Raw genomic sequence first — 25,567 nt, 5'->3', positions numbered from 1 at the left:
GCCTTAAGTGCAGGAGACCTAGGCTTGATCCCTGGGTGGGGAATATCCCCTGGAGAAGGGAATGGCAACCCACTCCAGTATTCTTGCCTGGAGAATTCCATGGGCAGAGGAGTCTGGTGGGGCTATATAGTCCATGGGGTTGCAAAGAGTCAGACATGACAGAGAGACTAATACTTTCACTTTATATTGGGATTCTAATCACTGCCTGCTTTATTCTCTTTAATCTGTAGTTATAAAAGATATATATATATATATATGGATAAGTCTCTTTGCTGTCCACCTGAAACTATCACAACATTGCATATTGGCTATATTCCAATACAAAATAAAAAAAAAATAAATTAAAAAAAAAGAAATTGTGGAGGTCAGAAATAGTGAAACACTATTTATAAAGTGCTTTGAAAACAAAACAGAAAACTATCAACCCAGAATCGTTTAATCAGCAAATGTATCCTTCAACAATGAAAATTAAAACCATTTTCAGAAGAAAGAAAATTAAGAGAATTAATTGCCAGTAGACCTGAATTAAAAGAAATGTTAAAGAAAGTTCACAGGGGAAAAAAAAATGATAGCAGAGGGCACCCTGTAATGCCAAGAAATAAGGAAAAATAACAGAAATGGTAATATCTGAGTAAATAGAATAATTTTGTTCACAGTTTACACTTGTTAAAATATGTATAAATAAATAGTATTTAACATTGGGGAAAAAAAAAAGATGTGGGTGTCACAATTGGCTCTTTGCTTTATGTACTTTCCACTGATCTTATACTATGGAACTCAAACTTGTTATACACAAGATAAACAATATATGCATAATCAAGGAGACTGGTATCTGGAATAAGGCTACTACCTCTTTTACTTATTTTTTTAAACTTTTAAATAGAAGAATTATCATAATATCACCTGTTTTAAAGAATTATTGTAAGAACTGACTAAAATAAGTTATATTAAGCACTGATGCTGTGACTGGCATAAAATAAATGCTAAAAAAGTTAGTCATTAATCATTGTTATTCTTCTCATTATATTAAGTGAGCTCATAGATGTAGTAGTTGTATCCAGATATAGCAAATTTATAATCTAGTTTGCTGTGTCAAGGGGAGAATCTAACTTTGATATATACATTTGTTTTCCATGATCTGGAAAAGAAATGACTCACAGAAAGCCTGATTAGGGTAGCTGTTTGGGAAGTTTATAGACGTGAATGTTGTATTTGGCTCCCACAGGTCATGAGGCCCTCCACAGTCCGCTGAAAAGGAAAGCAAAGAAAAATCATGAGTAACATAATATTTATTTCAGAGCTGTAATACTATATGCCAGCAAATTTCCAATTTTATTTCTTGGAATACTGGTTTTGTCAGATACATGTTAGAGCTTGTGTAAGGGAAAATATAGGCTAACAGGTTTCTTTACTGAAGAATGTCTCAAACCCTTATATATTTTTATGATCTTTGTGATTCCCCAAGAAGGCATAATAGTGTTCTGCATTTTCCAAAATTATCTGGCCAAGGAAACAATTTTGACAAGCATCTTTTATAGGTAGTCTTCATGAAATAAAGTATCAACTCCTTGCTTTAGAAAAAATAGATGAATCTTTGTAATGGAACAAATACAGTATATGCCTCTCTCTTATGAGAAGGACTAGTAAATAACTAATCCTATCATTTCTTGTTTTTTCTTCTTTTTTTCCTACTTTTCTTTAGTAGAGAAGCTTCACCATTCTGTATACTGTATTGAAGCATGTGATGTTCAAGAAAGGGAGACAAACACAATTGCTACTTTCTAAATAGTTACCCTAGATTGTCTAGGAGTGAAGTTGGGACTGAACTAAATCCAAATTTATAAGAAAAAACATAGCACCAATCTTCCAGTTAAGAGTATGATGCTTCAAGTAGGTAAACTAACTTTTTGAAATTTGTAACCTACTTCATATTTATTTATCTTGCTTATTAGAAGACCATTCTAAGGTAATATAAAAATTCCTCAGCTACGTTGAGTATTCCAGTTCTTACTTTTTAATATTATATTATATTTAAGATCAAAAGAATAAAAGTAACCTAAATAGAAGAATACAGAGGATCAGGATAAGTATATATTTTCCTGTAATTAAAGCAGATGAAAATGATATGGCTGTGTGTGCTTAGTCACTCAGTCATGTCTGACTCTTTGCAACCCCATGAACTGTAGCCTGCCAGGCTCCTCTGTTCATGGTGATTCTTCAGGCAAGAACACTGGAGTGGGTTGCCGTGACCACCTCCAGGGGATATTCCTAACCCAGGGATTGAACCCAGGTCTCCCACACTGCAGGCAGATTCTTTACTGCCTGAGCTACCAGTGAAGAGGAATAATACTGGAGTGGGTAGCCTATCCCTACTCCAGTGGATCTTCCTGACCCAGGAATCCAATTAGAGTGTCCTGCACTGCAGGCAGATTCTTTACCAGCTGAGCAACCAGGGGAGCCTGATAATGGTGTACTTACTCCCAATAACATAGAAGTCAAATTAGAGAAGAGAAAATTAAATGTCTCTACATCTACAGCAGTGTCTTTTATCAGACTCTCTTGTTTAATCCCTCTTTCACAGGTCATCTGCCTTATTTATGTGGATCCTTCCAATTTATGTGCATTTTTCAAGCTTGTAGGTAATAATGTTCTTTGATTTGGGTTTTGTGATATGCACAATGGGACAGAGACAGTTACTGTGGCTCAAACTAGTATCATTACCAATATATCCTGTTCTGTAAGGTGATAGGGATTGGCCTAACTTATATGAACTCCTGGGACTGGCTTATCCAGAAACAAATGAGTTCAGCAGGAATAATAAAATCTTTCTAAAAACTCATTGTTTGCAAAATGTCCGTGCACATTGTCTCATCTGGAGAGAGAACACCGTGTGCAAAAGGAAGATGTGTTGTAGCTGGTGAAGTAAAACGGTTTCTCTGAGTTTCTCATCTTTTTGAGACTGGGTCTTCTCATATATAAACTAGACATATATTAGAGATTTTCAAGGTTGTTGTAAAAATCAGAAATAATTTGTGAAAAATGCCTGTTACATTCAGTACTCATTTTCAAAGCACCTCTGTGATATAGGTAATTACTATGACTTTTTCAGTTTTAAATGGGCAATCCAGACTTTGGAGGTATTCCATTAGTTGTTAATGCTGTGCACATTCAGTGAGTGTCAAGGCTTCAACTCAGTTAACCTCAAACTCATCTCACAGTATGTTACTGTCTCCTATTGGGTTGATTAAATGGAATCATTTTAACCATCTGGTCCAAGCCATAGGCAGGGTTTAGACTGCATCTCAGTAAATGGCACTTGGTGGGTAGGTGATATATACTTGATGGGTAGGTGACAAGGAGAAGGAGGACAGAGGGGAAGGTGGATGAGATCTCTAAAAAGTAAAGTCAATGATGAACAGATCTAGAAGGAAGAAAGCAGAGTATACAGGGTGCTGAAGAAGACATTGGAACCAAAAAACGTGGTAATTCAGAACAAGGGCAATTTCTTAAGAAAGTGGTAATTCAGAACTAGGGCAGTTTCTCCACTGAGAAAGGCTGAAGATACTTCGAGCTCCCAGGCAGCTGTCCCTTGGAAGCAAATCATCTCCTTGATTGTGTGACTCTTTGTCTTGCAAAATTTCCTGAAAAGGGATCCACTACAACCCCTCAACTCTTCCCCACATACAATGCGTGTAATCTTCTGTAATTCTAAGTGCCTCAAAATTCTTCCTTCAATCATCTAGGAAATGGATGGAAAGGGAGAATGTAACTACAGGACAAAAGTAACACTGCAGATTGAAGAAGGATGGTGGCGGGGAGGAAGCCAGCTCTTCCTACTTTGTAAGTTTAGCCATACCCAGTGTGGCGGCTAGGGATGCTGCTGTTTAAACATCATTGTCATTTCCTCTTCAAGGAACAGGAAAATTTCTAAATTGTATACTCCTCATACAGTAAATAGTCAAAATTTTGGAGAATGCATTGCTTGTTCACCTCTCTGAACATTTGACAGTACGTTATATTATATGTAGATGAGTACATAGGACTTAAATACACGATCAGAACTAAAATGCTGTTAAGTGTATTGTTAAGTCTGTCAGGGCAGGCAGTTGACTTAGCATTTCTCTTCTGAATAGTAATCTTGGAAAATTCAACAATTTGAAGTACTTTTAAAATAATAAAATCCTTAAGAAGTACTTTTTGAAATACATTTCAAATGTAATTTTATATCATATAACTGATCAATAAGTATCTCTGTTCATTGGCCTTATAAGATGCGTATCAGTTACTTCTGGTATATAAATGACTGTAAGAAATTGGCAAAGGCACTTTCAGCCATTCTAAACATGATGACACAGTTGATTTTAATGGTAGTGTTGCTATAGTAGAGATGTAGCATGTGCTTAATAGAGGAGCCAAAGACTCATGAAATGTAATTCTGGAGATCAAGGTCCTGCTGTGTCATTTAATAAGCCATCTCCACACAGAGAATGAGAGTCAAATAGCCTCTTGATATGGGGAACCCTATTCAGTTACGGTTGTTAAACTTTCCCATTTTTCTTTTTTTTGGAGCTGTTCTCTCAAAGACTTGTTTTCTGATTAAGTTCTTCCTATGCCAGTAGGGATCTTCACTGCATGCAATATGTAAATAATATGCAGTATTTTGCAAAGTGGTTGTCAGGGATAGATATTTTCCTTGAGGCATGTCATTTTTAATCCATGCTTAAACCTCTAACATAAATGAGATATGTGTCAATGTGGAGGCATTTACTGTATGGTGGAAAACAGGAGAGTCAGGCCTTCACTTACAATAAAAGGGTTCAAATTAAAGTTATTTCTGACAAGATATTTCAAGCAAGAAATAAGGGTGATAAAAATAGGTTTCTGATGGCTACTTTTATGTAGGGAAATAATAGGTGCAGTTTAAGAAATACTACTCACATTGATATTTGAATATGTTCAAAGGGGCTAATTTTTAAAATTAGGAATTTTCTTGTAATCATAGTAATACATAAGTCCTACAATATTACAGACAACATTTTAAAAGATTAGGTTGCTATATAAAAAGAAAATTTGGAGTTCAGTCAAAATTTTTATTTCCATTCACAGGTTATAGTGATCAGTCATGATATAAATATTTTTATTATATTTGTGGCAATAAAGGTCAATTTTTATTCCCAGTGATTTTCATTTTATTTATAATTAATAGCAATCTAGCCAATAATAGATCTAGTAAGTAGGCTGTTTTGAAGGTAAAAGAATAAAACAATAGAATAGTCAAAAACACTGATAGGAGCTTAGCAAATTTGGAATTTGCTAAGAGTTTGAATATTGAATCATACTAATGATATAAAAGCCAAGCAGATCTACATGACCATCAATTATAAAATAATTGAATAGTTACTAATTCATTTCACATGAATAACAAGAGTCAAAGATTATTTAGCTCTAAGTATAATATCCATTCTGAAGGAGATCAGCCCTGGGATTTCTTTGGAAGGAATGATGCTAAAGCTGAAACTCCAGTTCTTTGGCCACCTCATGGGAAGAGTTGACTCATTGGAAAAGACTCTGATGCTGGGAGGGATTGGGGGCAGGAGGAGAAGGGGACGACAGAGGATGAGATGGCTGGATGGCATCACTGACTCGATGGACATGAGTCTGAGTGAACTCCGGGAGTTGGTGATGGACAGGGAGGCCTGGCACGCTGCCATTCATAGGGTTGCAAAGAGTTGGACACGACTGAAGCGACTTAGCAGCAGCAGCAGCAGCAGCAGCAGCAGCAGCATACTATTTAGTGGGTTTCCCAGGTGGCGCTGATGGTAAAGAACCCGCCTGCCAAGGCAGGGTTTGCAAGAGATGCGGGTTCAATCCCTGGGTCGGGGAAAATACCCTGGAGAAGGAAATGGCAATCCACTCTAGTATTCTTGCCTGGAGAATCCCGTAGACAGAGGAGCTTCCTATAGACAGAGGAGCCTGGCAGGCTACAGTCATAGGGGCACAAAGAGTGGGACAGGGCTGAAGTGACTTAGCACGCACGCATGCATACTATTTAGTAAGGACTTGTGATGAATCATTCTGATTGTGTTGCAAGTTGGCATTATATTTGTGTAATGGAATGTTTACTTTTTAAAATGTTCTCAATATAGTCCCCATATTTAAATTACTTGTGCTAATGTCACAGGGCAAAAATGATAGAGCTGATGTAGCAGCAAGTGATAAAAATAGAAGGAAAAAAAAAAAGAAGAAAAATCCCTGCAGTTTGGAAAACTGAACTTGTATTTCCCGAAACAGGGCACAACCTGAATCCCTAGAAACAACAGAGAAAAATGGCTTTAGCTAGTCAGTTACTCGACTGGCAATATTTTCTTATTTAAATGCTCTCTAAGAGCCAAAGAAAAGACTATTAGGCAGTCAGCCATGGTTTCTTTTGTTTCTGCTTAAACAAATCACTGATCTGGAACCAGAAAAGCTCTGCTCAAATAAGAATTTCACTGAACCAATTGAAAATGGCATTTGAATGAAATTGTTCAGAATGCATTTGATGGTAATTAACATTTTTTGCTGTGCTAAATATTGCCCTGAAGTGAACCATTTGGAAACTGGAACAGATACACTCTGGGCAAATTCTAAAGTTTATATTTTAAAATCAGATGAATTATTCTACCGTTATAATTTCAGTATGGTGAAAATATGCAGGTATATCATGCTTCCTTGACATTGAGGTATTATATTTTTCTCTTTCATGTTGGAATAGATTAAGTGGACTGTGCATTACACAGATAAAGTTTTAATACAAAAAATTAAAGTTTTATTTATATATGTATGATTTTATAGATAAAAGTTATTTCAAAGTTTTCTCAAATTTTTTATTTTGTATAGTGATGAAATTTGGCTACTTTTAAAATATCAATTCTATGAAACTATGTTACTTTCACCTAGAAAAGTTTTCTTCTTGACAACTTATTGAGGAATAGAGAAACAAGCTAACAGAAAAGATTGTGAAGACGGTCTGTTTTTTAAATGATTGCACTATCAAAATAGCAAGATGTTGGTAATGCTTGGTATCCATAGCAATTATGTATCAAATCAGCAATGATTTTAATGATTGTAATACTTTTTGCAGAAAAAAAGTTTTATATAATAGACCAGAAGAGTGTGAGACACCTTTACAAAATCAAGTGAGACAATTATTTTTGAACAATGTTGTGGAGCCCAAATTATTGGTTTCAGATTGATATTTTCTCTATGGCTAGCCCCACAATGATTTGCAAGCTTTATTTCTGGTATTAAAATTTTGTTTAGCAGAAATGTTTTTGTTACCAAAAGTAACAAACAGCTGAGAAAGAGATACAGAGAGAGAGGCTTTAGTTTATACCTAACAGTATTTATTGATGATCTATATATGCAATATTAAGAACCAGACAACAGTGAAGCAAAGGTGATTAAGATCCAGAGTTTGGCGTCAAGAACACAATTTTGGAGGCAATATTATTATATGGAAATGACTGAGCATGCATACATACAGACACACTTGGTATTTTCCTTCTTTTGTTTCAACTTTTTTGTGTCATTCTGTTGCTTGATCTTAGTGCTTCCTTGAAGCTTTTTCCAGCTCACACTCTCTTCTCCAAAGTACTCTACCACTTAAGTCTCTCATGTACTAATTTTAGGGGCACATAGTTAGATGTTGATTTTTGTATCTATTAATTTATAAATTAATATTATATGGATTTTTCTTTCATGTAATAGTGGTTATTGATATATCTTACATTTTCTTATGAAGTGCTTTGTATGCAATATTTATAAAATTTGAATGACTATTTCAAATATTGAAGAATTTATGTAATCCATACATGCACCAAGCACTGTGTGCATGCTAAGTCGCTTCAGTCATGTCTGACTCTGTGTGATCCTATGGACTGTAGCCCACCAGGCTCCTCTGTCTATGGGATTCTCCAGGCAAGAATACTGGAGTGAGTTGCCATGCCCTCCTCCAGGGGATCTTTCTGACTAGGGATCAAATTTGAGTCTCTTACTTTTCCTGCATTGGCAGATTTTTTTTTTTTTTTTACCACTAAGGCCACTTGGGAAGCCCCACACCTAGCATTAGGTTGTATTAAATTGAAAACAAAATGGCAATCAGCACCTAAATTATTTTCAAAAATGAAAATGTACTAAAATTATCATAAACATGAAGCATAACAGGATGCACAGCATTATTTCATTGGTGATCTATATTTAATGTGTAATATTTTACTAGTTTCTGTTTTACTTATATTTTAAAGTTTCTGATTTTCAGTGAAAAGACAGCACTATGGCAAGATAATAAAAAAATAAATCAGAGAGAGATCTACCTGGAAATACTAATAACCTAATTAGGGAAAACACATGTTAAGGTTACTTACTGGGAAGTTCTGGTGGAGGAGTTGGGACTAAAGTTGGTTCTGGATAGACACTCACATTACAAATCCCATATGTTAGGCTAATGTCATCCAATGCTATATCACTCAGGATCTGGTTTTTAAACCCATAGAAAGAAACCTGTAATTCAGAGAGGTACATAAAATGATTCCACTTTAATCTTTTCTGATTGATTCTTCTTGTAGCCCAGTATTCTCTGGAGAATCAATACGGTCATGTCCAAGTAAATGTGGACAAGTTATCACACAGTGAAATACTGTTTTTCAAGATCCTTCGGCTGAGCCCAGCTCCCTAACTATGTGTTTACGGTGGTCTAAATTTTTGCTAGTGTCTTCTTTCTGTGTTAGGCAATATCGTCACAATTTCTCTATGTCTCTAGCTCTTTCTTTCATGATATTGTCATGCTCCATTGTACTCTGTCACATATACACATCATCTTGCATGGACAGCAACCTTATTCTAGGTTCTTTCCACAACATTGTTAAAAATCCAGGTAGCTGTCTGCCTTCCTAGAGCATACAACCCTGAAGAGATTAGAAGTCACGCTGTTATGTCCAATTCTTTGCAATCTCTTGGACTATACAGTCCATGTAGAAGTCACGCTGTTATGTCCAATTCTTTGCAATCTCTTGGACTATACAGTCCATGGAATTTTCCAGGCTAGAATACTGGAGTGGGTAGCCTTTCTCTTCTTCAGGGGATATTTCCAACCCAGTATTGAACCAGGGTGTCCTGCATTGCAGGTGGCTTCTTTACCAACTGAGCTATCAGAGAAATCCCTGGAGCATAACACCCTGAAGAGAAGACACATTGATTAGGTAATTTAAAAGAGAGAAGAAGAAAACAAGAGAAAATATAAATATGATATAGTTATTAAGAGCCAGGTAGTGGCTCTAGTGGTAAAGAATCTGCCAACGCAGGAGACACAAGAGAGTTAGATTCCTGGGCTGAGAAGATCCCCTGGAGTGGGGAATGCCTGCTGGTACTGGTCATAATTGACCTGGGAAGTTTGTGTGAGATACATTACAAAGGTGATAACCAGAGGACACAGACCCAGACCTGGGAGAAAGGCCCAGTGTTCAGATGAAACATATTAGGTTCTTAAGAACAGTGGGTATTTTTGATGGACTTTGTTGGATCCTCTCCTGTCTGGGAAAGGAAAGACATAAACTGAACACCTGATGTGCTATTTGCTATGCAAGGTGCATTGTATGCATTATATTATTTAATTTTTCTGACACTAAATTGAATTTACAGTCATCTATTCACTCATTTGTTCACTCATTATACCTACTTCAATATACAATCATCTATTCACTTGTTAGTTCATTCATTCTACCTACTTCATGGTAGACACTACTCCATGTAAGAATTATCTTTTCCTTTCAGATACACACAAGCTGAATGTCAAAAAGAATACAGTAACTTTTTTAAGATTTTGTAACTGAAGTGGCAAAGCCAAGGTGTAAATATTTCTAGAACTCAGTCCTCTCACTCTGCCTGATGAAAAAGTGGATGCAGTTTTGTGACTTTTAAGACTCTCCATGTGTTGCCCAAGATTTAGTTACTGCCATACTTATCTTTCTGTTTTTGCCATCTTTTCATTCCTTCATGTTCCATTTTCCTTTACCTTCCTTGAACTGTCAGAAAATTAAGGTGGAAAAGAAAACTTTACAGAATTATAGAATCAGAAGAAAGAGGATAAGGAAAAAGGATAGGGGGAAAAAAAAAGAAAGCTAAGAAAGCTGGGAGGAATACAAATGAGAGTCATTGATTATTGCCTGCTTTTTATCAAGTCACAGAAAAGCACGAATCTTCACTAATGACAATGTCTGTCCAAACATCTTCTGAAAGTTATACTCTTGTATCTGAAATTGCCCAGTTAAAACATTCTTAATTTGGTCAAGCTATTAGCTTATATGATCCTATATTTTAATTGCAAACACCCTTGGGAAGAGAATACATTAAGCTGTTACGTGAAAAATTAATTCACCCTAAAGTGAAATAAATGATCAGAGACTTCCCAATGATACAGCTCATAGAACTTGTCTCTAGAGGAAATATATGGCGATTAAGTTAGAATGTGGCAGCATGTGGGGATACTGGTGGGTGTGGATGTTCTAACAGCAAAAGATGATTCCCTAGAAAAGTGTAGGGGTCATTTAGGTGGTGGTCTTGAAAAGTTGGAAAACCTAGTTAGGCAGTGGAATAGGAAGACATGGTTGACTTGTGCTAGAAAGTTGCTGAAGAAAGCTGAAATATCCTTCAAGTTTTCTGTGAATTTTATGGCTCATTATAAGTAGTACTTCCATGTAGTAAATTGTTCCTCAGTAAGTGGTTTTTAATGTCAGTGAATAATTGAAAATAGGGGAACTCAAATATAAAAAAAAAAAGAGAGAGAAAGATCAGGAAAGAAGAGAAAACGACTTAGCTATACCCAGAAAGTAAATTGTTTTTCACATATCACCATAAACTATAATTGTATCACCATTTTGTAATACAAATACATGGTTATAAAGTGTTTTGCCCACCTTAAATTCCACTGTTTCATTTAATGTTACTTGTCCATAGTTCCAATTTTGTCCATAATTTCCTTCTTTTTGGAAAATTGTCTTCTCCATGTTTTGGTCACTGCTGATATTAATGCTTAGTTTGTAAACATTTTCACCATACATATAATACCTAATTTGGAAACAAGCAAAAATTAATCAATTCCTAGAACACTAGAAAAAAAATATACATATATTCACATATATGTAGATATATTCGGATTATTCTAAATCTTTCACTCAATTACCTCTTTTCTTTTGGGTAAAGGAGCTGCTAGAGAAAAGAAAGTTTTTAGTATTTGCTACTTTATTAATGGGAAAAGTAATGACTAATGCATTAAAACTTGGGGCAACATCTTAGTAAAATTTGAGCTTGGCAATGTAAGAAAAGCAACATCACTTATTAAATAAGATGTTACTTAACATGTGTCTATAACATACCAGAAACTAAGGCAGGCTTGTTCAGGAGTGGGATCTAAAGGGAGAGTTAAAAGTCCTACTCTTTCTCGTCTTCCTCCTGGTCCAGTTGGGGTGGAAATGTAAAATCCTGTAAAAAACAACAAAAAATATTTTGCTTCACTTAAATATTAGCAACTTTTTTGGTTGTGCTTTCCTTTTATATAATTTATAAGCAGGAAAGCACAACTTTAACATGAAAATATAAGAAACATGTTTAGGTAGAATGGAAAGGAGCTATATTAGAAGCCAGAAGGCAACTTCCATAATCAATTGTTATTTAAGAAAGTCACTTCTCAATTTAGGACTTCCCAATAGCCTTGAACAGGAACGTCCCTAAGGATATAACAAAATCTAAGTTACTAAGAGTTCACATGACTGTTTCATCTTATTACTTTGAGAAAATACCACTTTAGCTCCAATTTATTAGATGTTTTGAGTATTCACTCCTGTAGAGACAATAGGACCATGAAGATATTTAGATATGCTGATGGACTAACTCACTTAAGGTAAGTACTTAAATGCAAATTCCAAGGGAAAGTTCAATTCCTTCTACTGGAGTTTCCCTTACAATTGTAACTGTCACTAATTTTTGAGGTCATTTAAGTCTAATTAACATCTTGAGAAAATCCTTTTTGGTCTTTCGAACTAGATGTGACTCTTGAATTCTTAGTTACGCTTGTACTTCTCTGATGTCACTTAGAGTATTCCATCGTGTATTATATTTATATTCATATGTGCTGTTAAAAACTTGTTAGAAGTTTGGATAAAAGAAAGACATTTGGTACATTTTCTTAATTCTCTGTGTGGATTAGCTAAATATTATTTAATATATTCATGCTACATTAAATTGGCTTTTTATTTTAAAATTTATTAAAGTACTACACAATTGAAATGATTAAATAGGTATCTTCCACAACCCTACGGGGAATTATAGGTTAAATGATAATTCTTTTAAAATATCTTTGAGAGTTCTTGGAATTAACCTCAAGAGTCAGCTTCAAAATTTGTAAGTTAAGCATTCAGTGAGTTTTTGTGAGCCATTTGGTTTCTCCTACAACGTCCATCTAGCCTTTTATTCTGCTTATTTCTTCATGAACTGAACCTAACCTCTGCCCCTCCAACACTCCAACCTCCAAAGAAGTCGTAACACTACTTCACTTCTTCTCTTTGGAAGAGAAGTAGTACTGGATGTTGATGTAGAGACAGCAGAGATTGCAGAGAGAGTAGAACTTTCTGGAAAACTAGAGGGCCCTCTCAACTAAGAATCACTTTGTGAGTTTGTGGGTGCATATAAAATTAACTGAATCTGGTAGATAAATATCAAAAGTTTTAGATTGAGAATGGTGCAAATTCAGCCAGGTTCTCTCAATATTAAAGAGCAACATTATTTTCTGAAATTCAACATCACAGGAAAAATAAGGAAATAAGGACAATTTTACTTTGAAACATTGAAATTACTCTTATTTTAGAATAGGTTTATAGGCTAAATAAAATGCAGATATCCCCAAGACTTAACATACTTTTGAAAATTGAATCTATAACTATTTTCCTCTTTGGCATAATATTTAGAACAGTATCACAGCCAATTTGTTTCTGTTGAATGTTTCTGTGGTATGCAAAGAAAATAGTTATGATACCTAATATGCATAAAGCATTTTTCATATGCCAGGCATTTTCCTAAGATTTTAAAAAACATATTAATTTAATGTTCATAATATTCCTCCAAAGTCAGGTTCTATTATCATCAACCCACTTTCCAGATGAGGAAACTGAGATAGATGATGAAATGATTGATGATGACGAGTCATCTAACAGAGTAGATTTAAATGGCAGAGCTCAAATGTAAACCTAGCTATGACTTTAGGGTCTCTATTTGAATGATTCTTACTACTATACAGTGCTAGCTAACCCCCAAGTGTTGGAATGATTATGATTTCATTGAGAAAAGCCAACAAAAAATACTTTCTTCATCTCTTCTAGCTCTTTTGTGACTCCTCCATTTCTGAAAATTTTATGTTACTCATCTCATATCCCTGAATGTTCTGGAAAAATGGGTCTCTGCTGAGCACCCCAAGCTGCTGCCCTGAATCAGCACCAATGTCTCCACCAGTTGCTTTTGTTTCTAAGAAGAACAGAGAAACGGAGCATTGACAATACAGAGATTTCAAAGCAGGTGCTCCACTAGGAGAAACTTCTTCAGAAAGACTTGGAGAGTTAAGGGTCTTAGCTATTCTTCCCTAAAGCAATGTTAATTCCAAGTTTATCTGTTTCATTTAGGCCTACCTGTCATTTAAAGTGAAAGTAAAGAACAAAAAACATCCTGCATGGATAAGAGGAACAGCAGGAAAGATTTAATTCCCTTCCATCTCAGAGGCAGGATGTCTGACACATAAAAAGCAAGCTGGAAGAAAAATACCCCTTGGAGGGGAATGACTGCTAGATTATGAAATCACCGGTATGAGACTTGGGAAGGACCTATTAAGGCCTCTCATCCGTTCTTATTACACTGCTGCCTCTGGTGGGCTCTCAACTGCTCTGACTCATCTCACTTTAAATAACTCCTGCTTCACAACCTTCTCCTGAGACTGCATTTCCAACCCGACTATTTAAAACCTCCACCTGACATTCAACCTGTCTCACTTTGGTCAGTTTCATCTTATTTCTTTTGTGATTTAATCTGTTGGCAAGCCTAAATCATTTTTCTCCCCTAATGTACTTATAGTCTTCAAATATCAGTAGAATGATTTTTCTCTCTTATTATGATGACATAAAAGGAGAAAATGATAATTTGAACATCAAAGATTTCGACTACATAAAAGCCATCTGTCAGAGTCAATGGATATAGGTGCTTTCTGTACTTTCCTCTAACTACTTTCCAAGTGTGAGAGAGAATTTTTTTTTTTTATTATAGTTAAGGAAAAAAAAATGGTCAAATTATTTGACTGTTTTAGGTCAGGATTCTCTAGAGAGTTGGGGGTGATTATCACTTTGGGGTTAGTCTTCAACTGTGCAGATTACTAATTATCCCTAGGGGACCAGGCTGTGGGAAATCACTGATTCAAAGGAGAATAATTATGCATAAGACGATGCATGTCATAATATTTAGTTTTAAGCATGCAAGTCTAATGAGATTGGCCATCTATGCAGAGCATATATATATTTTTTTATCCATAGGGTCACACTGGTTAACTAATTTAGCAGGATCCTGTTAACATTATTTTTAGATTATATCCAGAATCTGACCTCATATGGCCACATGTGAGTCCCATGGCCTCTTTTCTGGATTAAGTGACAACTTTTCATTGGTCTCCTTGACAACTCTCTTGCCCTTCCATAAACTATTCTACCAATCAAAGTGAATCTTCTCCTTCCTACACTTAAATGTCAGTGGCTCCTCATGTCACTGGGGAAAAGGGCAGAGCCATGGAAGACTCATTATTATCTGAATCCCATTGGCCCTATAGATTCTATTTCAGCAATGCTGGTTTCCTGGCTTTCCTTCATGCAGGTCAGGCATGCGTCCTTCAGAGCCTTTACTCTGTGTGTTTCCTATGCCTGGGGTAATCTGTATGTCCCTTAAAGTTTTGATTCAAGTATCACTTATTGTTTCAATGAGACTCAACCTAATGACTATATTTTAATTTGCAGAAACACCTCAACATCTGCCCTCCCCACTGGCCTTACCAAGCTCTGTATTTTCCCTTAAGTACTCATTAACATTAAACAGACGCCCAAAATGTAATGATTTGTGATGCATAGTGCTTATTTCCTGTTTTCCTTTGCTATAAAATGTGTTCCGTAAGAGAAGAAAATCTGGTTTCTTTTATTCACAGATACATCCAGAGGTCTTGACTCAAGAAAATACTTCTTAAATAAGGGAGTGAATGAATGCTTCGAGTGGGAGTTTCAATGATTTCTTAGAGAAATAGATCAAAAGCAGTCACATTCCTGTTAAGAAATGCTTCATGAACTGTAATTTGTGTGAACTGTATTTTGTTATCCTGGGGTGCATTTTCTAAGGAAGTGCTCAGGCTATTTTTATGTTATAAGCAATTTCATATAGTCAATCACTTATTTAAAAATGACTTATTGAGTCAAAACTGTAGACATTCACTCATTAATTTAAAATAATTTTACATGTTAGTTATATTCTGGCACTGAAAATGCACTAGCATCTCAAAGATGAAAAAGACAAGGTTCTTGTTCCTGAAGAGAACATTGTGATGAAAAGAAACAAACAAGTAAGCAGATAAAAGGTCATGTGATAGGAAAAATAAAAGAGGTGCTTTAAAGCTTAATGGAAAGGAAGATTTTAATTTGGAAGTTCCAGAAAGGCTTTGTAGAAATTGTGATGTGTGATCCCAGTCCTCAATACCTAGAACCATGTTTAGTTAAAAGAAGCATTTAATATGTGTTTTTTGAATTGAATTGAAATCTCAATAGTAAAATGTATTATAGGATTGATTTTGTCTAAGAAAATCATCTAAAGGCATGAATTTCTATTCTGTCCTTTTTGTAATTTTCTTTGTTTTTTAAATGGGCTTCCCTGGTAGCTCACCAGGTAAGATCAAAAGCAATGCACCTGCATTGCTTTTTTGAATTGAATCCACCTGTAATGCAGGAGACTCCAGTTCGATTCCTGGGTCTGGAAGATCTGCTGGAGAAGGGATAGGCTACCCACCCCAGTATTCTTGAGCTTCCCTGGTGGCTCAGCTGGTAAAGAATCCACCTGCAATGTGGAGACCTGGGTTCTATCCCTGGATTGGGAAGATTCCCTGGAGAAGGGAAAGGCTACCTACTCCAGTATTCTGGCTTGGAGAATTCCATGGACTCCATGGGGTTGCAAAGAGTTGGACATGATTGAGCAACTTTCACTTTACTTTGTAAGATCCACATTACATCTGGATTTGTAGTTAGATCTACTTCTGCTTCATTGACAATGCTAAAGCCTTTGATTGCATGGATCACAAAAAACTGTAGAAAATCCTTAAAGCGATGGGAATAACAGACCATCTACATATCTCCTGAGAAACCTGTATGCAGGTCAAGAAACAACAGACAGGGCATGGAACAACAGATTGGTTCAAAATTGGGAAAGGAGTATGGCAAGGCTGTATATTGTCACCTTGCTTATTTAACATATACGCAGAGTAAATCACTGAAATGCTGGGCTGGATGAATCACAAGCTGAAATCAGACTCTTGGGAGAAATATTAATAACCTCAGTTAGGCAGACAATATAATTCTAATGGCAGAAAGTGAAGAGGAGCTAACAAACTTCTTGGTGAGGGTTAAAGAGGAAAGTGAAAAAGCTGGTTTAAAGCTCAACATTCAAAAAACTATTAATATCATGCATCCAGTTCCATCATTTCATGGCAAATGGCAGGAAAAAAGGTGGAAGCAGTGACAGATTTTATTGTCTTGGGCTTCAAAATCACTGAGGACAGTGACTACAGTCATGAAATTAAAAGACACTTTCTCCTTGGAAGGAAAGCTATGACAAATCGTGACAACATATTAAAAAGTAGAGACATAACTTTGCCTAAAAAGTCCATCTAGTCAAAGCTATGGTTTTTGCATATTGTATGGATATGAGAGTTGGACGATAAAGAAAGCTGAGTACCAAAAAACTGATGCTTTTAAATTGTGGTGATGGAGGACTCTTCAGTGTCTCTTGGACAGAAAGGAGATCAAACCAGTTGATCCTAAAGGAAATCAATCCTGAATATTTATTGTAAAGACTGATGCTGAAGTTGAAGTTCCAATACTTTGGCCACCTGATGTGAAGAGCTGACTCATTAGAAAAAGACCCTGATGCTGGGAAAAAATAAAGGCAAAAGGAGAAGGGGGTGACAGAGGATGAGATGGTTAGATGCAACTCAATGGACATGAATCTCAGCAAACTCTGAGAGACAGTGAAGAACAGAGAAGGCTGATGTGTTGCAGACCATGGGGTAGAAGGGAGTCAGACACAACTTAGCGACTGAACAACAATAACAAATATTATGAATACATGCATCCAAGGGATATGTAGTTGGTCTCTTCACTACAAGTTCCTTATTCCTTAATAATCCCCAATAATTTCTGGTGTTCTCAGTCAAATTTTATTATCTTAATGTTAATGTTTCCACCTGAAATCCAGTTCTAATATCTCACTTATGTGACAAATATACTTACAAAACATCACCTTTCCCTTCAGTTCAGTTCAGTTCAGTCGCTGTTGTGTCTGATTCTTTGCGACCCCATGGACTGCAGCGGGCCAGGCTTCCCTGTCCATCACCAACTCCCGGAGTTTACCCAAACTCATGTCCATTGAGTCGGTGATGCTATCCAACCATCTCATCCTCTAGGACCAGGCTTTAGAATCAGATCTTCCATAGTTTTTCTGTTATGGTCTGAATGGTGGTCTCCCTCCTGCCCCTAATATGCTGAAACCCTAAACCCCAATGTGATGAGAGTGGAAATGGGTCCTTTGGAGGGTAATCTTTTCATGAAGGTGAGCCCTCATGATGGTATAAGTGATCTTGTAAAAAGAGACAGGACAGATCTCTCTCTTACATTCTCTCTCTCTGCTACATGAGGATATAGTAAGAAGGCTGGTGTCGGTGAACCAAAAGGAGGGCTCTCATCAGAACCAGACCATGCTGGCATCCTGACTTCGGACTTCCTGTCTTCAGAATTGTGAAAAATAAATATTGATTGTTTAAGAAAACCAATCTCTAGAATTCAGTTATAGCAGCCTGAACAGTCTAAGAAGGCTTATCAGAAGTAAACCTGCCTCGTTATCTGTATTTCAAGATGGTATGATATTGATCTATTGAAAAGTCTTAAAACTAATTTCAGCAAAGCTGCAAGGCACAAGGTCAATATGCAAAATCAACTGGATTTCTATACACTAGCAATGAACAACGAGAAAATGAAATTAAGGCATAGTAGACCAAAGTTCAGAAAAGTTAATTACCTCCCACAAGTCCACTTAGTTAATAATAAGTGGCAAATCTAGAGTGACAACACAAGTCTCTTTGTCTCTAATGGCCTGTGTTCTTTTCAACATTTTGTGAATATATAAGGTAAAAAAATATATTTCTTGAAATACTTTTACTTGCCTAATTGATACCATTTTCAGTTAAATTCATTTTATTAGGAATGATTAAAAAAATCTGAAGAAAAAAGGTCTTGCATTTAATACTGCTCAATTTGAACTGTGGAATAAGATGCCATAGTTTTTTCTTGGTTTCTGAACTAAATATGAATTATACCTGACTCATTGCCAAAAGTGTGGTCAAAAGTTGGTCCAGTAGATGGAGGAAAGGTGCTTCCCTGAGTCCTTTCCCACTCATTGTCATCATTTAGATCCTGGATCCAGAAACAGAAGCCATCTTCAAAATTACAGTTGATTTTCTCATAATCTGTAAATTAAAAATTTGCTTCAAATTGAGTCAACAATATGACTAATTATAATAGATTGAATTGAAAATAATATATACTCATACAGTTTATAATCAAGTGGCATGCACAGAATTATTTTTCTTAATTAATGCTGGCTGTTTGATTTAGTTAAAAAAAAAAAACAAACAAACACCAGCTTTTGTTGCCAACAGTGTTAATATGTTTCTTATGCCGCATTAGGGCTTTAGCCAAGACAAGCCTTTCGTTCTTATTGTTCTTTAAATTTTATAGCTTACCTCTGTTGACTTACCTGCATAAACTTTGTCCCCATTTTTTTCTCCCCCTATCTATTTACTAAATTTAATACTCTGGTCAAAACTGAATTGATGTGGAACATTCTCACGATTAGTTTTATGCTAATTTTAAATCTTTGAATACTTGCAGTATATAAAAGTTTGATTTAATTTTTCTATTGTTATATATTTTTTCAAATTGCTTATGTCATTGTTTTGAAGGATGTGAGTGATTTTCTGAATTCTCATTTCTTTCCAAGTATGAAGTGGAGAAAGGTATATGTAAGAGATACTCATTGAAGAACTTGCACAATGAAATGGATAATGATCCTTTTCTAAAATATTAGGTTCTGTTGCTTTTAAAATTCCACCACAGCATTAAAGTACTTGAAGATTCAAAGGCTAAGGAATAAACAGTACTTACTATTAAGCTCTTTGCTGTTAAATGCAGTGTATGTTACTTTGAAGCCAATATAATCACTTTCATCAGACTGTATAAGAAAAGTGGCAGTAACTTGATTGGAAAAAATCCTAATTATGCCAGGATTATTTGACCAGAGAGAAGCTACAAAAAAAAAAAAAAAGAAGAAGAAGAATGTTATATGTACATATGTATCTATTCACTTATCTATTGATGTGTTCATCATTCATCTATACATTCATCATTCTATTGATCTATCAATCTTTTTATCTGATCCTAAGGTTAACTGAAAGCATTAGTCCTAAAATTAATTTATTTGAAATAAAGTGTTCCTTGTTCTATTATAATAATGTTTCAAATTAGAAGTACATAAGTTAAAAAGTTATGAAACAAAAAATGACTTTAATACTATCAGTATTTCCCATGCTATACTAACAGGGGCTAAACTTCATCAAAATAATATAAATAAGGGTGTCTGTTTGTCTCTTTATTTACATAACTATAGGACTTGGACTGCAAGGAGATCCAACCAGTCCATTCTGAAGATCAGCCTTGGGATTTCTTTGGAGGGAATGGTGTGAAGCTGAAACTCCAGTACTTTGGCCATCTCATGCGAAGAGTTGACTCATTGGAAAAGACTCTGATGGTGGGAGGGATTGAGGGCAGGAGGAGAAGGGGACGACAGAGGATGAGATGGCTGGATGACATCATGGACTCGATGGATGTGAGTCTGAGTGAATTCCAGGAGTTGGTGATGGACAGGGAGGCCTGGTGTGCTGCGATTCGTGGGGTCTCGAAGAGTCAGACATGACTGAGCGACTGAACTGAACTGAACTGAGGACCTCAAAAAAATCCTAGGCAACTTAAGTATTGTTTCTACAACTTAAGTATTGTTTCTACAGAATTTTATATTGATCTTGTGTGCTGTGCTTAGTCGGTCAGTCGTGTCCAACTCTTTGCAACCCCATGGACTATAGCCTGCCAGGCTTCTCTGTCCATGGGATTCTCCAGGCAAGAATACTGGAGTGGGTGGCCATGCCCTCCTCCATGGGATCTTCCCAACTCAGGGATCTAATCCAGGTCTGCCACATTGGAGGCAGATTCTTTACTGTCTGAGCCACCAGGGAAGCCCACATTGATCTAGTCACTTTTCTATCTTAATTCTAGCTAAAAAAGATATTCTCTTTCAAAATCTTTGATTCTCACAAATTTATATAGTGCTTGAGAAATAAGTACTCACATGATGATTTTTAAAAAGCATTATTATATAATATTTTCTTTTTATAAAAATTTGTTTTTAGCACATACATTCTCAAGGGTGATATTGCCTCTTAGCTGGTAAAAAATTATAAATGGTAAAATTTTTCTCAGGGGCAGAAGAAAAATTCTTAGTTTTTATAATTGTTAAAAAACTATAAATGGTAAAATTTTTATCAGAAGCAGAAGAAAAATTCTTAGATATTCTACAGTATGGGTATAGACAATATCTGAAATATTAAAATTTCATGGGTGAGCAGCTAGGGGGAAAAACATCTAAGAAGTTTCTTAGTGGGAATAATAAAATAGGGTAGGAAACAGTAGCTTAAATTTTAGTGTAACAGTTTGAACTGGGTATCAGATTCAAGTTTATGAAAGTTATTATGCTTGCAAGTTGAAGACAAAACATCACTGTTACTTACTGAGTTCCAAAGAAAAATACTTTCAAAACTACTGAAAAATTCTGTGCTTATTGTGTAGAAATTAGTGAAAAATATGATACATGCATGACAATTTCAGTCACATCTAATGGAAAGAAAGCCATGGATAAGGTTTCACTTCTATCTTATTCTTTTTCCCAATAAAGTTGTATGTCATTCTTTCAGTATTTTCTCATGAAGAATTACATTGGTTATTTGGATTCCTTCTACTAGCATATGTAACTGTGCAGTCTAAATGGTTGGGCTTCTCTGATAGCTCAAATGGTAACGAATCTGCCTGCAATGTGGGAGACTGGGGTTCAAGGGAAGATGCCCCGGAGAAGGGAATGCCAACCCACTCCAGTATTCTTGCCTGGAGAATTCCATGGGCAGAGGAGCCTGACGGTCTACAGCCCATGGGGTCACAAAGAGCTGGACGTGATTGAGCGGCTAACACACACAATCCAATGGTTCCCATATTGAAACTTTATGTAGTCCATAAATATCTAGTTGCTTAAAGGATGTGAATATTTAAGAAATTTTGCTTCAAACCTATCTGCCTATCCTTCTTGCTTTCTTTTCTATAGCAATAAAGGTTTTGGGGAAAATGACTTCTGGTAGGATCTAACTGTGGCTACTGGTTCAATAGGGACCTCCCTTGTGGCTCAGTAGTAAAGAATCTGCCTGCCAATGCAGTAGATGTGGGTTTGATCCCTGGGTCAGGAAGATACCCTGAGAAGGAAATGGCTGCTGCTGCTGCTGCTGTCGCTTCAGTTGTGTCCGACTCTGTGCGACCCCATAGACGGCAGCCCACTAGGCTCCCCTGTCCCTGGGATTCTCCAGGCAAGAACACTGGAGTGGCTTGCCATTTCCTTCTCCAATACATGAAAGTGAAAGTGAAAGGGAAGTCGCTCAGTCGTGTCTGACTCTTAGCAACCCCATGGACTGCAGCCTTCCAGGCTCCTCAGTCCATGGGATTTTCCAGGCAAGAATACTGGAGTGGGGTGCCATTGCCTTCTCCGAAGGAAATGGCAGCCCACTCCAATATTGCAATCCATGGGATTGCAAAGAGTTGGACATGACTGAGTGACTAATATACATACACCACAATGTGATTATTTTTGTCATAGGACAAGTTGACAATTAAAGACGAGCCTCAAGAAGATCCATTATGTTTATTACATATCTTCAGCTATACTGTGCCCACTTTTGTGTGATTCAGTTTTAAAAACATGGTCTTAAAATATAAGCTCCAATACTAAGGATATGATAATAACAGTCCTTTGGGAATGGAATAACAGCTAAGCATTTAGGATATAAAGAAAAGAGTAATAACTACACACACACAAAAAAAGAATTTCTGAGAGTGGCAACTTGGAATTACTTTCAGCATTCTCATATAGGCAGTTTTGTTGTCTTTCTTTGCAGATTCATAAATATACATCTATGTATTTTTAATAAAATATTAACAGAATATTTATCATCTTCTATAATTTTCATTATAGGGGACTGGAATGTAAAAATAGGAAGTTAAGAAACAAACGGAGTAACAGGTAAATTTGGCCTTGGAGTACAGAATGAAGCAGGGCAAAGGTTAATAGAGTTTTGCTAAGAGAATGCACTGATCATAGCAAACACCACCTTGCAACAACACAAGAGAAGACTCTACACATGGACATCATCAGATGGTCAACACCGAAATCAGACTGATTATATTCTTTGCAGTCAAAATGTAGAAGCTCTATCCAGTCAGCAAAAACAAGACCGGGAGCTGACTGTGGCTCAGATCATGAACTCCTTATTGCCAAATTCAGACTTAAATTGAAGAAAGTAGGGAAAACCACTAGACCATTCAGGTATGACCTAAATCAAATCCCTTATGATTATACCATGGAAGTGGGAAATAGATTTAAGGGACTAGGTCTGATAGACAGAGTGCCAGATGAACTATGGATGGAAGTTCGTGACACTGTACAGGAGGCAGTGATCAAGACCATCCCCAAGAAAAAGAAATGAAAAATGCAAAATGGCTGTCTGAGGAGGTCTTACAAATAGCTGTGAAAAGAAGAGAAGTGAAAAGCAAAGGAGAAAAGGAAAGATACACCCATTTGAATGCAGAGTTTGAAAGAATAGCAAGGAGAGATAAGAAAGACTTCGTCAATGATCACTCAAAGAAAGAGAAGAAAACAATAGAATGGGAAAGACTAGAGATTTCTTCAGGAAAATTAGAGATACCAAAGGAACATTTCATGCAAAGATGGGCTCAATAAAGGACAGAAATGGTATGGACCTAACAGAAGCAGAAGATATTAAGAAGAGGTGGCAAGAATACACAGAAGAACTGTACAAAAAAGATCTTCACAACCCAGATGATCACGATGGTATGATCCCTCACCTAGAGCCAGACATCCTGGAAAGTGAAGTCAAGTGGGCCTTTGGAAGTATCACTACAAACAAAGCTAGTGGAGGTGATGGAATTCCAGTTGAGCTATTTCAAATCCTGAAAGATGATGCTGTGAAAGTGCTGCATTCAATATGCCAGCAAATTTGGAAAACTCAGCAGTGGCCACAGGACTGGAAAAGGTCAGTTTTCATTCCAATCCCAAAGAAAGGCAATGCCAAAGAATGCTCAAACTACCGCACAATTGCACTCATCTCACACACTAGTAAAGTAATGCTCAAAATTCTCCATCCCAGGCTTCAACAATATGTGAACTGTGAGTTTCCAGATGTTCAAGCTGGTTTTAGAAAAGGCAGAAGAACCAGAGATCAAAGTGCCAGCGTCCACTGGAGTATTGAAAAAGCAAGAGAGTTGCAGAAAAAAAACCATCTATTTCTGCTTTATTGACTATGTCAAAGACTTTGTGTGGATCACAACAAACTGTGGAAAATTCTGAAAGATATGGGAATACCAGACTGCTTCACCTGCCTCTTGAGAAATTTATATACAGATCAGAGAGCAACACTTAGAACTGGACATGGAACAACAGACTGGTTCCAAATAGGAAAAGGAGTATGTCAAGGCTGTATATTGTCACCCTGCTTATTTAACTTATATGCAGAGTACCTCATGAAAAACCCTGGACTGGATGAATCACAAACTGGAATCAAGATTGCCGGGAGAAATATAAAAAATCTCAGATACGCGGATGACACCACCCTTATGACAGAAAGCGAAGAGGAAATAAAGAGCCTCTTGATGAAAGTGGAAGAGGAGAGTAAAAAAGTTGGCTTAAAGCTCAACATTCGGAAAACTAAGATCATGGCATCTGGTTGCATCACTTCATGGCAAAAATGGGGAAACAGTGGAAACAGTGACAGACTTTATTTTCTGGGGCTCCAAAATCACTGTAGATGGTGACTGCAGCCATGAAATTAAAAGATGCTTTCTCCTTGGACAGAAAATTATGACCAACCTAGACAGCACATTAAAAAGCAGAGGCATTACTTTGCCAACAAAGGTCCGTCTAGTCGTGGCTATGGTTTTTCCAGTAGTCATGTATGGATGTGTGAGTTGAACTGTGAAGAAAGCTGAGCACTGAAGAGTTGATACTTTTGAACTGTGGTGTTGGAGAAGACTCGAGAGTCACTTGGACTGTAAGAAAATGCAACCAGTCCATCCTAAAGGAGATCTGTCCTGAGTGTTCATTGGAAGGACTGATGTTGAAGTTGAAACTCCAATACTTTGGCCACCTGATGCAAATGACTCACTCATTGCAAAAGACCTTGATGCTGGGAAAGATTTAAGGTGGGAGGAGAAGGGGGAGACAGAGAATGAGATGGTTGTATGGCATCATCGACTCAATGGACATGAGTTTGAGTAAACTCTAGGAGTTGGTGATGGACAGGGAGGCCTGACATGCTGCAGTCCATGGGCTTGCAGAGTCGGACATGACTGAGCGACTGAACTGAACTGAACCATTTCAATACCCAGCACTGATAACAATTAACACTAATGAATTTAATATTGTAGCTTTATAACCACAACATAAAGAAAACATTTTTTAACTATCCTGTTAATTTATTCTAATTTACCCTGATTCCCATACTTACTTGGAAATAAGTATTTCCAAATACTTCCTACTGCTCTCGATATTGTCTGTCTTTACGAAATGCCCATCTTCCTCTGAAACTTTCCACAGGAGAACTTTTACATCATGACTTTATATAAAAATGACTGAAAAATGCCTTTAAAATTTGTTTATACTGACATATTCCTAATCAAGTATGCAATAGCTATTTTATGGTACTGGAAACTTGTGTTTTCTTATAATTTAATTATATAATCTTATTTTCATTGATTTAATTAAAATATCTGTTTATTTCCATGTTATAAAGGTAATTATCTTTATTCTGAAT

The 25,567-nt window shown here is 36.4% G+C and overlaps 1 protein-coding gene across 2 annotated transcripts in view; it reads right to left on the bottom strand.

Annotated features, from left to right (window-relative positions):
- Positions 1-25,567, bottom strand: part of TMPRSS15 (transmembrane serine protease 15) — a 142,393-nt gene that overhangs the window by 66,082 nt on the left and 50,744 nt on the right. For both annotated transcript variants that reach the window (XM_019961132.2, XM_019961208.2), the window contains 6 exons: positions 19,536-19,676; positions 18,689-18,838; positions 11,412-11,517; positions 10,953-11,103; positions 8,406-8,541; positions 1,159-1,248 (listed from right to left, as the gene is read on the bottom strand). In XM_019961132.2, coding sequence (XP_019816691.2) covers positions 1,159-1,248; positions 8,406-8,541; positions 10,953-11,103; positions 11,412-11,517; positions 18,689-18,838; positions 19,536-19,676 — 774 coding nt within the window. The remainder of the gene's footprint in view (positions 1-1,158; positions 1,249-8,405; positions 8,542-10,952; positions 11,104-11,411; positions 11,518-18,688; positions 18,839-19,535; positions 19,677-25,567) is intronic.

The sequence above is a fragment of the Bos indicus genome, chromosome 1, assembly GCF_029378745.1.
Source record: "Bos indicus isolate NIAB-ARS_2022 breed Sahiwal x Tharparkar chromosome 1, NIAB-ARS_B.indTharparkar_mat_pri_1.0, whole genome shotgun sequence".
In the NCBI taxonomy this organism is placed as follows: Eukaryota; Metazoa; Chordata; class Mammalia; order Artiodactyla; family Bovidae; genus Bos; species Bos indicus.
Note: the sequence above shows the minus strand (reverse complement) of the source record. Positions and strands in the feature narration are given on the sequence as shown.